This window comes from Cyclopterus lumpus, chromosome 1 (genome assembly GCF_009769545.1).
Source record: "Cyclopterus lumpus isolate fCycLum1 chromosome 1, fCycLum1.pri, whole genome shotgun sequence".
Taxonomy (NCBI): Eukaryota; Metazoa; Chordata; class Actinopteri; order Perciformes; family Cyclopteridae; genus Cyclopterus; species Cyclopterus lumpus.
The window spans coordinates 18,975,492-18,992,770 of NC_046966.1; the positions used below are offsets into that span (position 1 = coordinate 18,975,492).

The following is a 17,279-nucleotide window of genomic DNA, read 5'->3' on the forward strand; positions in this document are numbered from 1 at the left end:
TGTGGGCCGTGTGCACTGTATGGATTGGAATTTTATATTTTCAATGTTTTGATCACTATTTAACCATCAACGGCCAAAGTTGCTCAAAGGTGCTTCAAGTGAATTCTACCACATTCACAGTGTTATGAGTATCTGGGCTCAACATGGTTGTTTTGGAATTTGCCATTTCTTTTCACTTCATTAATTTACGATATGAATGTGCTGAACATATCGGCGATGTGGGTGGCGACTCAAATGGTTTGTGACTAAGCTACACAGCTTGGACTTCAAGCAAGAGCACTTTCACTACACGGGAAACTACATGTGTAGTGTAAAGCCATGTTCTATTGTCGGGATCATTACATTTTATGTGGTTGCATTATTATTAATATTATCATTACTGGGATTATGTGAGTTACCAGTCGTAGTGTTTAAAAGTATTGTTGTTATTCTCATTAGGGACATTTTACAGTTGGATTTGATTTATATTCTTTTGAACCTTTGATGAAGACCTAAACTGCCAGTTATGTTTCATATTGCAGCAGAATAGAATGATGAGAAAATTGTTCCTATATTAACAAATCAGCGCACTCAAAAAGAGACTGAAAATATTTGTACTCGTTCGTAGCATCACAGTTCCGTCTTTTCCGCCTCGGTAAAAACGAGTATTTAGCGAGGAGAAACCATGTCACCGAACAATAATTGATTTTTCAACATTGTTAATAGACTCAGAACCGAAGCTAGTAAGCATCTAAATTCTCTTGTGAATCGTTTAGAGATGATCCAAAAATTACATGAATTAACCTTTCGTGTCAGCCCAAATGTTTATCTTGGTCTCTTGCAAGAATACGAGACGGAAAATCCTTCAAACAGTTTGGTGCTTTGCTTCTCTCTGGCGTCTCCTTTCTGTTCTCACTACTAAGTCCTTGGTCCTTTTTTTTGTTGTTTTTCCAGCCCGTGACTTGTCTTGAATGCTGATGTGAGAGATGAATTATTGGGTTATGCTGCAGATGTTAGACTCGCTGCGGTGTCATGTCTACAGATTCACCTTGAAATAGACTTTTTCCCTTCATTCACTGTCCCCTTCTCATTTTCCATCAGCTGAAAAGAGCCGTAAAAGAAAAACAAATCCACCTCACAACTTGACAGAGGACAATGTGATTCCTTTCTCACTTTGTGTGCATGTGCGTGTGCGTGTGCGTGTGCGTGTGCGTGTGCGTGCGCGTGCGAGTGCATGCTCTAAGTTGCAGGATGGCTCTCCAGTATTGTTCTTATGTAACCAACAACTCTTTTTTTTTTTTTTTTTTTTTGGGGTGGTATTTTTTATTTATTTTTTGCACTTTCTCACATATGTGGCATCATGTTGGAGGACGGAAGGAGCAACCAGGAGGAGGTCGTAAATCTCAGCTCTTATTTGTTTGGGAGACAGGTGGCCGTGCGTTGGCCGTGCAAATCGTATTGACATTGGGGATATATTCATCTTGTTTACCCTTATAGCCGCAGCCCCTGTCCCTTTTTATGAAGACTTGCGCCATATGTCACAGGGTGTCGCCCTGGCGTTGTTCACTCGTACATCTTAGCGTGTGAGATGGTGGAGACCTGTTTGCACAGCACCTCTCTGGCCTGGAACCCAGGGATCCGGCTTCAGTCCGAGCCAAAAAGAGCAGTCGGGAAGGAAACTGCGAGAGTACTTCCAGCCTCTCTCAGAAATGTATTATCTGCACTCTGGTGTGTTCAAAAGTGCACCTGGAAAACAGCATTTTTTTTTTTTTTTTCCTCTGGTTCCTGCTGGATAGCTGCAGCTAAATCTGCCGGGTCATACACAAGTGCGTCCTGACGCACTATATATCGTGCAACGACTCTTTTGTGGACTGTGGCATGATTTATCATCTCCGTCATTTTCGATGTCTTGCCTCATTTCTCCTCTTCTCCCTAAATTCAGTCACAGCTTCTCCCAGTGGTACCGTTGCCTCAAGTCCTGCCCAATGAGGTTACATTTTTTTGGGGGCACTTTTCCTTCCTCTCTGCTGCCCTACGTTCAGCCCTCCATGGCTCTTGCTGGCAGACAGCTGTGGATCATAAAATGGTGGATCAGAGCTTATTTCCTGCCCACCCAAACTGGCTGATGGCTGGGCGCGCAGCTCGGCCGTTGGTTTGATCCCACTTTCGTCTAGAAACGCTGCTAAATCCCACCGCTGGCCTTCTGTCTTAAGTCGAAAGACAGTCAATAGCCCCGCTCATCCCGGCGTTAGCTCCATGCCAGGATCAACAAGGCCTGGATACTGCAGGGTGAAATTCCTGCAGTAATGAGAAGCAGCCGTCCTCTCTTGTTGATGAATTTCTCCCTGCTACCAACCTGGCAGCGTGAGATACTGTGTGATAACCCTGATGGTTGAAATAATGAACCAAATGACCTCTAGCACTTGACTTTGGAATCCCAGGTAATGGTGTATAATTATATACATGTTCGTGCATATTATGTTTATATATGCCTCACATCTCGAGAGTTTTTTTTTTTTAATGAGGGCCTCACATACAGTGCATTTTCACGCGATTCCCATTTACTGTATTTAATCATGTTTGTAGAAGCTTAGCTAGGCCTGTGATGGAGGGAAAACAACGGATGAGCAATTCAAAGCTCGATGCTATTTTGGTTGAAGAGAAATGGCAAACGATTTCCCTCGGTTTGGCTTAGCTATAATTGTGAAAGCAATTTTGGGATGCATCCATTTACCTCTGGTACATTTAACAAGTTTCTAGGGCAACCATGTGATATTCACTGAATTTCCCTTACTGTTTATTCTATAATTATTAAGCTATCTGTTTATTTCAAAGATCTTCAAAGATCTTTTTAATCCTCTTTCAACAGAAATAAGCAGTTAGATGCTTCAACTTTTCCTGTGTGTGTGTGTGCGTGTGCGCATGCATTTGATTTAATGGTAGTCAGGGGTTTTGCACGTCTCTGAGTGGGTTCACCTGCAGGTGGGCGAAGTGTTGGTGCTCCTCTGCTCGCCCCTCTCTTGGCTGTGACCAGGCAGACCGTGTTTGTCCCTGGGCCCAGGTTAATGAGTGGATTTGCTGCACTGCAGCGCACTATCCCCCCATGCTGATGTGGAGCAGCTGAGCACCACAGTGGCCCCCACACTGCTGCAGAGCTATAAATCACCCACAGTCAGGCCAGGCCCGAACGGAGCAGCCACCGCTGGGGATGGACAAGTGCACCGAGAGGGAGGCAGGGGGAGAAATGGTGGGAGGAGGAGGAAGGGATGCAGAAGCGTGAGCCCAGCGCCGAGTGCTCACCTAGGTCCACACAAGATCCCCTCCCAAGTTCCCCCTTGAGGCCATCGTGCTCTCGCTCTTCCACCAGTGCCAACGTAACCGCTACGCACAACATCCTCTCCACCTCCAGCCCCTCCCCAGCTGCTTCCTCTAATTGCCTTTATTAACGTCTCTATGGGAGCGGCAGCTAGGAGCAATTTGCTCATTATGTACTGTATTAGCACTGGCCCCGGGGCAGGCATGGAACACAGAGGGAGGCCTGGCTTAGACTCCTGCTCCTCTCTGCCTTTACCAGGACCCCTACCTCCATGTAGGTCGACCAGGAAATCGTTGGCCCTGGTACCAGCCAGTGTAAAGACCAGCTATTACTGTAAAAGATGAGGCTGATGGCCAACGTGTCAGAGTGCTATAGTTTGACGTTACACATACAGAGTCTGAAACATTCCTGTAGGAACTGAATGTACATGTATGGGCGACAAGAACAAATGACGTAAAGTGGGCACTTGTAAGCCTCCAGAACACTTCTCTTTTATCTCGCAAGGTGTTTCTTTACAATTAACAAAAGCGTCATTGTTGTTTCAATGGGGTTCGTTCTTTTGATGTCACTCTTTGTGGTGGTTGCACACAGGTTTGAATTACCGTTTTACTTGTGTCTGTTCTCGGGAACACAAAAACAAACGTATTCTTCCAGAATTCATGACGGTTTTTAAATAATTTGGATTTGACTGTATCGATGGGGAGTGAATTCAGAATGAGCGATGCGGAATGATAATTTTATGATAAGCTCGTTCTGTTTAGAGGTCGGGGGTTGAGCCAGTTGAGCTTCGAGAAAAAGTTACTAGTTGGCTCGAGATATGGATCACAGGAAATTGATGCAGAAGTTCAAATCATTTCTTGGCATGAATTTAAAATTCAGACCTCACAGATAAAAATATCGAAGTTTCTCTTGACGACTACCTTTCAGGTTAATGTGGACCCTTTTGCGAGAGCCGGTCCTCCCCAAGAGGCTCTTAGGCAGATGGGGTTGGATGAAGAATGGATAATTTGTTGATGGAAGCCTGTTGGCCTTGTTGGGATAAATGTACAGCTGGCACATAATGAGAATTCAAAGTGCAACTTCCATTGCATGAGCTGCTGGAGAGTAGAAAGACATGAGATGGAACATGTATTCTTTTTTTTCAGTGAAAAGTCCATTAGTCCAGGGGTATTTTTATTATTTTATATTTATTTATATATATATATATATATATATATATATATACATATGTGTATATGTGTTTCTAGTCAACAACTGACTGTCAAATAAAGAAAGTTAAATTGAACTTGAATAAAGAACTTAATTTTAGCCCGGGATGCATTACTCATCTAAAACTTAATTTAAAATGTTTTATGTATTGTGTTTTCTAACTTCTGTGCTGAATGTTAATGTTTGGTGTCTTCTATTGACCGCAGTTTGCAATGATTTAATTCCTCTTCATTTTGTGGACATGTGGAGGCCGCTAGTTAAAATAATGCTTGTTGAAATCCACCAGTGACTTCTGTTCCGAATTCTTACCCTCACGAGGGCTCTAGATTGGTGTAGAAATGTGTTCTCACCTTGTCTCCATAACAACAGGTTGCTCAGTTTAGCTCACCTGTTGCTCTGATACCACCACTTACAGTTGCTGCTACCAGTAGTGAGAAATGTAACAATGTACGAGAACGCCGCATGAGAACACAGCATCTGTTTGTCGCCTTCTCCGCTTTGCTGAAAACCCTCCAGGTTCAACTTTTTTTTAACATGAGGCCACATTCTCGCTGCCTTTTGTGTGCACTCTTCATTTTTCTAGCTAAAAGACGTGGTGGTGCTGGAGTCTTCAGGGTGGATATGCCGCGTTTTCACAATAGGATCTGTGGTGACTCAAACTTAAATGAAACACACTTTTTTTAAATCTGCAGGGCCCCCATAGCAGGAGCCTCCTGGTCCAGCACTGGAGCCCCAGGAGAGAGCCAACCTGCTTCCAGCACAGCTGCCTCTGACGAAGAAAAGCCAGAGGAGAGGTAAGACGACGTTCCCTTTTTTCCGACTATTTGCTTGTTTCCCTCCCAGTTGAACTACTTTTTCGCCTGTCTTTTATCTCCGTTTGGTCATTTTTACACTCTCATATTGACTGAATGTCACACTCTGGGTTTCTTTCACTCTGTTTTCACTCACTTGCTCCATTCGCTCGCCCGTCTTATCTCACACGTTCACCCAACAGAACCACTCGTCGAACATCTTTCTTGCAGTCTTGCACATCAGTATTTTCCCTTTTTTTTTTTTTTTTATTTCTCTTGTATTCACCAGCCTTTTGATTTGGTTTGAGGGGTCTCAATGCAAAGTGTCGGCTATGGCAGCAACTTTCTCACCTTTCAGTCACACCTCAGATACTCACAGAGGAATCTGAGAAAACCGGATGGACTGTGTATCCAGTCTGCCCATTACGCTGATCTATTGCCGCGCTTCCTTGAGACCAAGTGATGAATTCATTTCCAGTGCTTTCAGATGTTACCGAGAAAAAAATGTAAACAGCTCGGCCATTCTGTGGGCAATCCATTAATGTTATTTTTCATAGAAATACAAATCCTCATTTTTTTCCAAATGCGAGAGTGCATTTTTTTTTTTAAAATCTGAATTCAAAAACTCTGCTGAACATTGTTGTATTGACAACTCTGTGGCCACAAACTTTTTTTTTTTTTTTTTTTTTCAGTTTGTATATCCTCTATTCTCCTCTCTCATCCTACATTGTTGCTGCTCTGCAGAAAGAATATGAAATATTTATCAGGGCATCGTGTGTTGAAGGCACAATTTCTACATGGTAATGTTGCTGGCATTCGAGATAACGGTTTGCAATGGTGGGCAAAACAACCTTTCTGTGGAAACGTTTTTTGTTATGTTTTCCAGACTGCAATTGCCTAAATACACTTTTTTTTTTTTTTTCTAACGTTTTTGGAGCGACCAATATGGTTTCTTTGATTGCGGCCTTTTTAAAAAATTTTTTTTTTTACATCAAGCTGATTTACAATGCAGCTTCGAAAGCTCACAAATGTGAATTTAAAAGCTGAAGCACCGTAGAGGACATTTTCTATTCCACCTCTGTTTGTGTGCAAACCCACTTTAGAATCCCCTCGCCACTTTTTAATTATCTCACCAGAGTTGGTTGTCTGCTTTGCGGACCCGATGTGTGCCTGCCTTTTTTAGGCTGTACAAAACCTGCTACAAACGGCGATGCATCTCATTGTGTGTGTGTGTGTGTGTGTGTGTGTGTGTGTCTGTGTGTATGCACACAGGTGCACATGGGTCTGTTCTGACTCGTCTAGACTGGAGATGGGGCAAAGAAAGGTGTGTAGTGGCCCGGCTCCTCTCTTAGTACTTTTTGCTTATATTCCAGCCTGGCCCATTTCTGCTGTTTCAGGCTAGCGAGTGAATGAACAAACCGGCCCCGGGCCCAGATTGAACTGTGCGGTAATCCTCCCCAAAGCTCCGCCAGCTCACTGATTGCCTTCATTTTTCAGTGTCACCAGCAGGAAAGCCAAGGCAGTGTACCCATGTGAGGCTGAGCACGACTCTGAGCTCTCCTTCCAGGTCGGCGCAATATTCAACGCCGGTAAGTGTTATCGCCTACACCAGTCGCTCACTTAGAACCAGCCCTGGCATATTGGATTTGGAGGAAAAACCGAAACACCCAATCTGATCTTCAATCGAACAGAGAGATGAGACGAGGAGAAGGAGAACGGGGAGGGAGGGCGGGCAGGAGACACAGATTTGCTCCTCAGTGTGTCTGGAAGAAGCTCGACTGAGCTTTAATCACTCTCAGAGGAAATGAGGATTTTGTAGTTCCTTTTTTTCTTTTTCTTTTTTTTCTCCGCCTTTTTTTCCGCCTTTTTTGTGAGACACAGGCGCTATAGCAATGCTGTAGTCTTCACTGGGAAACATGTGGTGATGTCTTTTGATAGGGTCCCACAATGCATTGCAGTTTATTGGCTGTCTTTTTCTTTCTGCTTTAAAGCTGCAATCACATCTTCTTTTTTAATGTTTTTAAACCTCCACTGTCCTGCAGATATAACCATCCTCCATCAAAGATGTAATGATCTAAACATCAAAATCTGACAACTGACATTAATAGATATGGATTTTGAGGACTCAAACTTCACCCTAATCACATTTCTATCTACTGTACGTACACTATTTCCTGTTTTGATGCCTGCACATGAAAGCATCAATGTTTCATCGTTAATGACAGGATACAATCGCAACATTTCATTTATTAGAGTGGATTTCAAAATCATAAATACAAACTTGTATTATCTAAAGAATAACAAACATAAAATGAATGAGGTATCACGTTTTTCAAAAACTAAATTAGATTGGGTTCTAACGGCCATTCTCTTGCTCTGACATTTTATTTTGGAGCTTAACTGTTTTGAATTACTGAATTATGTGCGTTTCTTTTGGCAAAGTTTGTGTAGTTTTATTATATTCTGTCGATCCGTCAACACTTTGACTTCAAATAATGATTGTCCCATGATGCGGTTGTTCTTGACATCTGCAGTATCTGGAGGACATTTTGCATATTTTGAGGCGCTCTTCAGTTATTTCTAAATGTATTTGTTATATATTTTTTAGTCCGAGCTATGTGCATAACTAATGTACAAAAAGGTCAAGAGGTCTGACTATATGAGCAAGCCGCTGTACATACAGTGTGTCTAAAGAGAAAAAAATCAACAAATGTCGATGCTTCCTGACCCTTGACTGACAAGGACAACTTTTATTTTCTTAAAGGGGCGGTCTGCCTTTTATTTGAATTTCTGTTGGTTTGGTTAATTTCACTTTAGGTGTGTCATAAAACAATGTGCACATGACTTACTCAGTCATACACTGACCAAGTGTAGTTTTCTTTAGTGTGAATGTGAACAATACACAAAGTATGGAATCACAGGTGAGTGTAAAATACAACACTAGTTCTATAGTTTTTAGTTGTGCTGATTATAAATGGTGCAATGAGAGAAAGTGTCTCCTTCCATCTAAGGATAGGCTTTATTATTCATTGACTTTACATAAACATACTTTACACAAAAAATACATTTGATGATAAATATCCTTAAGAATTGCACTAGAAATAATTGCATGCCAGTTTGTTATTGTACTCATGTAGACGGGGGGAGGGGGAGAGGATGGGGGGCTTTGGAAAACATTAATAATGCAGAAAGAGTGGTTTCCTTCTGGTAGCCTTCGTATTGGAGGACCTGTCAGTCAATCCGGGATTGAAAGCAGGTTCAAATCCTGCTTTGAATTTTGGAGGCTGATGAATCCTTTTGATCACACCTGTATGAAAGTTTTGGGTTTTAAGTTCCTTGTTATTTTTGTGCTCAATAGACACAGACGAGCAACTGTCGTTAAACATATATCTCTGTGTCCCGAGGCTGGCTGAGACACGTTATGATAAAAAAAAAAAAGAAGAAGAAGTATTGAATAAGTTCATGTCTTGATTGGGCCTTAGAAGTTCTCACTGACAATGTATCTATGCAATTGCTGACTTGCAAGTGCACTCCAAGATTTTAAATTGGCTCACTTTGTCGGCAAATAAAGAATCCTGGGAGGATTTTGAGGAGGCTCCTCTGACACGTCTGTCATAATGAACGGCTTGTGAGAGCGCCGCTTTTTGCTGCGGAGGTTAAGCTCGGGGGGGACACTTTTCAGGAAAAATAGGACGCAAAAGCTGAACTTGACATGTACAGTAGACACAGAGGGGTTTAGCGTCGGCACGTAATCACTGTATCTGCCTCAGACCTGTGCTCTGTTCGCTCTGACACGTGCATATGCTGTATACTCACCGGAGGCTCTGTGTCCTCTGTCTGTCCCCCACCCTCACCCTCCCTGTGCTGTTGTTGTGTCGTCGTTCCCCCCCCCCCCTCCTGTGACGCTGTGTCCCCTCCTGCAGTGACCCAGTCGAGAGAGCCGGGCTGGCTGGAGGGCGAGCTGGAAGGAAAGAGGGGCCTCATCCCTGAAAACTATGTGGAGATGCTGTAGCGCCGAATGGGAATATTTATGGACACGTTATCTATCACCTTTCCACCGGGGAGAAACTATGCGGAGATGCATGTGCCTCAACTCTGACGTTCACCAAAGAGCCTTGTTTACCCAAATCCCTGAATCCTCTCAAGCAAGTGACGTTGTTGGCAAAGTAGACTTTTTGTGACACATGTTTTCTTTGTTTGAATTTACTTTTGAGTATCCACACGGATTCCAGCGTTGTAATCACAAAATGGGTTTTGCACTTCCAATATTCTGCTGCATACAAAGATGCATCCGGGTAACTTTGTAGAAGCAGCTTTGAGGCCTCGCTCTCTCTCCCTCAGTTATCCATGGTATCCATGAACTCCCAAGTCGACCAGCGATCCTCACAAACTGCAAGGAAGAATGTCAGCACTCGAGTCCCTGTAATCGGTTGTTTTTTTTCGTTCATATGTTTTTTTCCAGCAGCGTTCGATCGTCTTTGACAATGATGCACAGTTTTGTTTTCAGCTTTTTAAGAGATACTTTTACTTACCGTGCCTTAACCATCAGAACACCCAGCGTAAATGTATGTACAGGTATGTATGTAAACAAGTTGTGGCGTTAACCGCGATCACTTTTAAAAATGTTTGATTTTTCTGTCATTCAAGGAATATTTGGATATTCAAAACGAGGCACATCCCTATTGTAATTTTATTTTATTTAATTGGCACATTGATTGCATGACTTTAAAAAAAAAATTGTTTTAATTCACTCTGTACTGTTTTCCTGGTGCACTCCTTTACAGAAACCCAATGAAACGCCTTACCTGGTGACTGATGAGCCTCTTGAGTTAAACACGAGCATCAGACGGCGTCCGCAGAGGTCAATTTAATTAGGGCGTAATGACCGAAACCAATTTGGGCAGGGTTTTTGTGATGATCTGTTTTTGTTTTTAAAGCTTATATTTAACGTCGCTCAGTTTCCTCTGAGCAGAGAAAAGAGACACTCCCACAAAACTTGAGATTTTAGCATTATTTTTATCTTCTACGTCAGTGATTTAGAAATCAAAGTTTTATTATCAATAGGACCACAAAATGCAGTATTTTAAAGTTTTACATCCGTGCAGTTTGAATAGCCTTTTAAATATTGAGAGAGTTATGAATGCCAAGTATGTTTTACAAGTCTCTGTGACGTAATGGACAGGTTATAATATGGATTGGTTTTAGCATGTGTACATGTCGCATTACAATTCATCCCTCAGCTGTTCAACGGGACGCTTTAATATTTCTGAGAGCTTTGGTTCAGCAGCAGATTTATGACTTTTTCAAAGGGCCTTGACTTCTTTCACTTTTATACCTTTGGGTAATCCTCTTGATCAATGTTAAACAAATAAAGAATGTTTTGTTCTTTACCGTATTTTGTATTCTTGCCATGGAATAAATGTGATGAATGATAATTGACTAATAGAATATTGTATTTAACAATCAAAACACTCTCAGATCTCATGTACAAGAGTTTTCGAGTAAGACAATTAAGGAAAGCACTGTAGTCCCTTTTCTACTACTATACTTGTCAAATGTATATGTGGGGAAAGTTACCAATGTCAGATCTAGCACGGTGTCTAATTTAGTGATGAGTCATCTCTTGTCTGAGAACACAGGACTGGTGGAGTGAGGAGTCCCTCTGCAGCCAGTATATTGCACTGGGACGTGTGGTGGAGCGCTGGCCTTCCCGTCCACGTTTGAAGCCGATGGCAAAGCTACTTCCAAAAAAACCTTCCAAAAGGTGAAATTAAAATAGATGATATTCTTTAATAGAGGGAGGATAAAAAAAACACCCACCCACACCCTGATCCATTTACTTCTCAGCCTTCGCTCGCACATGTTAATTGTTCGACTACATCAGTGTAATTAATCAACACACCAAATGGCCTCCAGACGCGGTGCTTTGGCCTGCGTTACATAATAAGCAGCACTGTGCTGCAGCACTATTCAGAAGTATAAACACACATGCTTTGTCTACCACGAATACCAAAAAGGTTGGAGTTGTGCTTTATGTCCACCAGCACCCTGAAACAGACGGCATGATTACATAATGAAATGAGGTAGTGTTAATGAGATGGGCAAAACTATTCCCCCACTATCACCAGCACCGTCCGGCCCCCAGGGCCCTTCATCGTCATCATCTTCATCATCATCATCCCGCTGCCAGAATACTGCTGAATCATACAGACATCCACTCTGCCGTGATCCTCTATCTGCCGGCCTTCCTTCTTCCACCGTACCTGTCTCTCTCCTGCATGACTTCCTCCTTAGTTGGTGCGCCGCTTGTTTTCTGGCGTTGTAAATTGTTTATGAACCCAGTTAATCAAGGTGCATTTATCGTTCGTCCTAAATGTGGGTGCGTGAGGCAATGAAAACGGCGTTAACGGTGTCGGCGTAGGCCCGAATCTCACATGAGACTGAGGCTGTGTTACCTGTGGTGATGTCTGCTTTCTGCGCATGCATTATGCATCGGCGCCTATCGGTCCGGGGTACTATGTGTACACATCGGTGTCGGCGTGTCGAATTGGAATCGATGTAGTTGTGTTTGAGCGAAAAAAAAAAATCTAAAAGAAATCCAGATGGCTGTTTACACTTCTCGTTTCCTCGAGTTCTGGCCGTGTGCCACCTGTTCTCTGGCTCCCATGACGCAGTGTCCTTCGACCGCGAAAACACTGTTCAGTGCAGTGACTCAGCTCGGATCAAAGCCCGCCGCACTTTACCTTAAACGATGAGCAAATGGCACAATTTAGGGATTCAAACGTGTGTGTGTGTGTGTGTGTGTGTGTGTGTGGAAGTAACACTAACCTAATCCATTCCTGTGTCTTCGTCTGGTTTCTTCAGACTTGACGTGTTATTGGGGCTGAAAAACTGAGTGGGAATTTGGAGAAAAGTGAATTTCCAACATAAATGTGAGCGTGTGGATGGAGGGAGGGAGGGAGGGAGGGGGAGAAAAGAAGAAGAGAAAAAGCTCAGAGAGTGGGCCACAGAAGCCGCCATGTGCGCGGGCGCAGCCGTGAAATCAGCCTGATCCAATAGATTCTGTTTATCTGGCACGACTACAAGTGAAAGCAATTGGAAATCTGGGGGAGATTTGGAGAAGGCTGTGGATTCAGAGAGAGGGGGAAAAAAAGTAATACTGTCTGCTCCACAGTCTGGCAAAGCAGGCGTGTTTTCAGATCAGCCTTTAACAAGGTTAATGGTGATTCTTCTCCACGGGCACCGTTTTACTGTAAAAGCCTCATCCTCGCTGGCTATATGTCATTTTGACTCTCTTTCCGCTCCTCTTTGTTCTCTTCATCTCTTCTCCCCGTGACTGCTGTATACCTGCTGCTGCTGCTTCACATCATTTCTGTTTTTCCATGCTAACGTTTTTTTGGCTCATTATCTTCCCCAGCCGCCAAATGCAGCTGTTTTGAATTCAACCAGATCAAACAACACATTTTTTTGAGGGCACATTACCCTAGCTTCTGTCTCAGAACACGCACACACACACACACACACACACACGCACGCACACACACACACACACACACACGCACGCACACGCATTAAATGCATACAGACAAATTACGCCACATCAAATGATCAATTTAACAGTTTTATTAGAATCTTGCAATAGTTTTGCAAACACAAGTATGGCAATATCTGCATCAAGATATACAGTAGTAACTGGTTTTATTGGTTTATGGTGAAGGGTGTCTACTGTATGTTTGCTGGATAGTTGCTGAGAAATATTGTACAAAGCATCTGAGTAAAAAGTCATTTTTGGAATTGGAAAAAAAAAAAAACATTTGTATATATTAATAAGAAATGCACTGCCATGGCTGTGGAGATATGGCTTAGTCTCTCTACACCCGATTCATCACCGTGAACAGAAAAGGGCCATGACGTGACTTCACATACAAGTGACGCGATGGTGTACTGTGTAACAGCAGTTCAACACATTCTGAGTCATTTACGCCCGAAAAGGAGTTCATTTTTTTTTTTTAAGGAGACAGCTTTGAAAATCCTATTGCTATCTTGATAAGAGTTACGATTTTTTTTTTTTTCTTTTGCAATGGCCAATTAATGCATCATAAAGTCAATAAATGAATAGTTTGACATTTTGGGAAACACACTTCTTGCTGAGGATTCGATTATAATATTGATGCACCTCTAAAGCTCACTGTCGAACACATATTAGTTGTGGTTTGATGGGGGATTTTGAGCTTGACTATTTCCTGGACGAGCGCAGTGACTTCCTGCTTTGACAGTCTTGCACATAAACCGTAATTTTCCCACTTTTTCTTTGAGTCAAACAAGATGCTTGTTAATTGGCGACTTTTAAAAGGTGCTGTTAGGTGGATTCTTTTAATCCTTGGGCACAGCCAGGTTCCCCTTCTGCCTCCAGTCTTTATGCTAAGCTAAGCTAAAAGTCTCTTGGCTGAAGCTTCTTATTTACCATACAGACATGATCGTCGTATCAATATTCTTATCTAACTCTCAGCAAGTGAATAAGTGCATTTCCCAAAATGTTAAATGTTTCCTTTGAAGAAAAGAAAATAGCCAAAGTGCAGAAGGGTCATACAGGGGCTTACCATTTTTTTGGAAATATTTTTTTTCTTTTATGATTTAAACCTTTTTTAGCAATATAATTGCATTTAATAACCGGTCAAATTTGAATTGGCAAACTTCAGGTCTCCAGCCTCTCCATCCATCATTTCACTTTGTTTTGTGTGTGCGTTACGTTTCTACTTTTAAAACTGATAAGTCAAGAAGTTTCTTTCACGTATGCCAGTTTCAATAGTCTGTGATTTCTGGATTTTATTGTGATGCTCATCGACAATACCGCCACGGGTTAGGAAATAATTTCAACAGCAACAACTCAAGAATCCATCACTTGATACATCTTGTTACAAAATAAGAAATACTTTTTGATTATTATTATCTTTTGTTTGAGCCACTTAATCAAAGATGCAAAAAGTCACACAAAAAAAAGAACAAAAAAGTAAAGATGCAAAATCAAATAACTTGACTTAATAAGAAGATAATACATGTACTCTCTCTAACATTCAGGTAGTAAGTTCCATAAGTCTCTCACAATGTATGATACATTCATTTCTCTATTTGGCCCTCTCTGGCGCCAACTCAACTGTAAATTCTGTGTGATTCAACACACAGAACATGGCGAGTGGGAAACACATTTTTCCAATATTCCAACAAGATGGTTAAAGTAGAAATGTTTTATACTATACTCAACATAAGGACTTGCTGTATTATTTACAATATATACTGTAAAATTGTAAATCAGGTGAGATAAAAAGGCACAAGTTTCCCTTTTTTAAATACAATGTAAACATCTCATCAAAAAGCATGCATTAACATTTCATTTTACAAAAAGGATATCATTTTTAGACAAAGTACTTAAATATTGTTTTCCAGCAAAATATAATTCTCTCAAAAATACTTTCCCATTCATCCTATGAACCTTTTTTTTTTTATTCTTCAAAAAGGACAAAAAAAAGGGGGCAAAAAAAAAAAAAAGTGTGAGAGAATAGCTTAAGGGTCCTTCACAAGTCGAACACAGTAATTAATGCACTACAAATACAGGTTGTAAAATGAGGCCTTTCTCACAAGGGACTGTACAAAACCTATTGGGCACTGAGTCTTATATTTTTATCTTATGGAAATCTGAAAATTTGGCAAAACGACAAAATTGTAAAAATACAGCCCGTCTCTATTTTTAAATATAGAGCTGCTCAACAGTTGGCTTAATAAAAGCCAGCGAATTAGTCATCTGATAAAATTGGAAAAAAAAAAATCACAATGAGAACCACAATCTTTTCAACTCGGGGGATGAATGAAACACATATAATTAATTACGAGATGATTGAACAACCCCCACCCCCCCCCGGCCCTCCCTTGAGCCCAAACTTTAAATACATAATAACCTTTTTCTGAACCCCCGAATAACTTTTGTACAGTCCCGAAACGACATTTGCCACCGCCATCTTTTTGTCCACCGATCTTACCGGCCACAGAAGAGAGACCTCATAGTGCAGCGCGGCGTCATCATCACGAGAGCCCAGGCCACAAATACATTACGCAAGCACCCAGCTGTGCTAACGATGTCATGTTGTCTAACTTTAGGCTGGGTGACCATGCAGAAAGTCTTTTCGCCGCATCATCGTAGTTGCTTATCAAAACAGACAATTCCTGCTAGCTGCACTAATGCCTCATTTCACATTGTATCTCCTCTGTGCAAAATCGAAATGGAGAAATAGGATATGGCTAATCCTATAACACAAATGCATAAAACCCACAATGAAAGAGCAGATCAACTATGCACACATGCTTGCCAGAAAGAAAAAAAACAACACACACACACACACAAACTTAAGCCATTCTCGCGCCATACACAAATGTAAATACACACTCACAGGTCACCAAAAAAGGACAAATAATCACACGCCCCCACTGTTTTTCTTCCCCAACGGCTCCATCACTTTTCAGTAGCATCATAGTAGTGTTCCTTCCACAACCACCCAGAAACCAGTGGGGTGTGAGACAAGTTAATGGTCCAGATGACTGGGCCTGCCATACCTAAAATAGCAGTAGCTTGGCCCGAAGATAAGAGTAAGGAATTAAACTAAATTAGGAAAGGTGATCATACCGACGGTTCTTCATCTAGCATTCATCACCGCGTACCTCAAAACATTTTCTGTACAACCGCTGAATAGAATGTGTTAAAGAAGTTGTTAATACCTGTACACATTTGCCTGGTTTTTGATACATTAGCTGTTTGCTGTAAGCACTGCAGAGTAATGCTCCGTTTTGCAATATATCACCTTTACAGAGTATGTGTGTTTTAAACCCGCGCGTCGTACGGACTGTCAACGCGGTACTGTACATGTTAATGCTTTGCCTGGCTTTGTAGAAATGAAGCACCTTAATGTAAAATGACTGGCTTGTCAAAAACGAAACCTTTTGCAACACACTTTTATAAAATGCTTCTTATTATTTCTGGGAAGAGTAGATAAGTGTTGGTTCACAAAGGGCTGGTTTTGCTTCATTGTGAGTAAAAACAGACATTTGGACAGCTGCTCTGGAGATAACACAAAACACAATTACTCTGGATGCACCTCAGTCAAATCCATTACCAGCGGACTCTACTGTAATCGTTTCCGTAAACACATGATGTTTTCCATCCTGCAGCACTCCTGACCACTTTTGCACAAAGGTAAAATCGTTCATCAACATTGTCTTAATTCTACACAACGATGCCTAAAAATAGTGACTTTATGACACGGGAGCTTCACGTGCAACCTTTTCTTTACACACGAGAGACATTTCTTTAATTTCAAAAAAGCTTTAGCTTTGGACTTTTGCATATTAGTTTTGATTGTTTACATCTTTTGATTTTTTTTTTTTTAAACTCAGTATGTGAATGTTAAGGATGGCTGTTATGAGACCGATTGAGATCGAAACTTGGACTTGTTAGGTTTAATATAATTATTTAGTTTATGATGACGCTTGTATAGCCCTTGGATGATATTCAAATAGACCTTTCGCCTTACCGTCTACAATTTCTGTCTCCTCATAATCCCCCTGTTGTCTTGCAGTATGCTGCTACACTGCAAAGCGAAATCTAAGTATTGGCTTTCTTCTTTTTTTTTTCTTCTTTTTTTTGTCGCACTATTATTTGTGAAAGACTGCATAAGCCACATGTAATATCTGCAAAAAAAACGTTCTCTCTAGATTTGTACGGGATTTTGATTTTAGTGCATGTGGGAGTGCATCTGTGAGTTGTGTGTGAAGGCATGTTGACAGCATGTGTATCAATGTCCCTCCGTGTGTGTGTGTGTGTGTGTGTGTGTGTGTGTGTGTGTGTGTCCGCAGTGAATGTATATAGCGCATCCTAAGAAATGTATGGCTTTATCTCCATAGAAAATACTGTCTTTGGGGAAAGGGGGGAGGGGCGG

At 41.6% G+C, this 17,279-nt stretch overlaps 1 protein-coding gene across 6 annotated transcripts in view; it reads left to right on the forward strand.

Moving 5' to 3' along the window:
• The window catches only part of arhgap10 (Rho GTPase activating protein 10), a 43,978-nt gene extending 33,292 nt beyond the window's left edge, over nucleotides 1-10,686 (forward strand). For 3 of the 6 annotated variants that reach the window (XM_034534675.1, XM_034534645.1, XM_034534660.1), the window contains 3 exons: nucleotides 5,197-5,298; nucleotides 6,793-6,884; nucleotides 9,219-10,686. In XM_034534675.1, coding sequence (XP_034390566.1) covers nucleotides 5,197-5,298; nucleotides 6,793-6,884; nucleotides 9,219-9,307 — 283 coding nt within the window. In that variant the 3' untranslated portion in view covers nucleotides 9,308-10,686. Of the gene's footprint in view, nucleotides 1-5,196; nucleotides 5,299-6,567; nucleotides 6,734-6,792; nucleotides 6,885-9,218 lie in introns of those variants that run through there. The other 3 variants (XM_034534684.1, XM_034534668.1, XM_034534652.1) reach the window with 2 other exon arrangements.
• The last annotated feature ends 6,593 nt before the right edge of the window (nucleotides 10,687-17,279 follow it).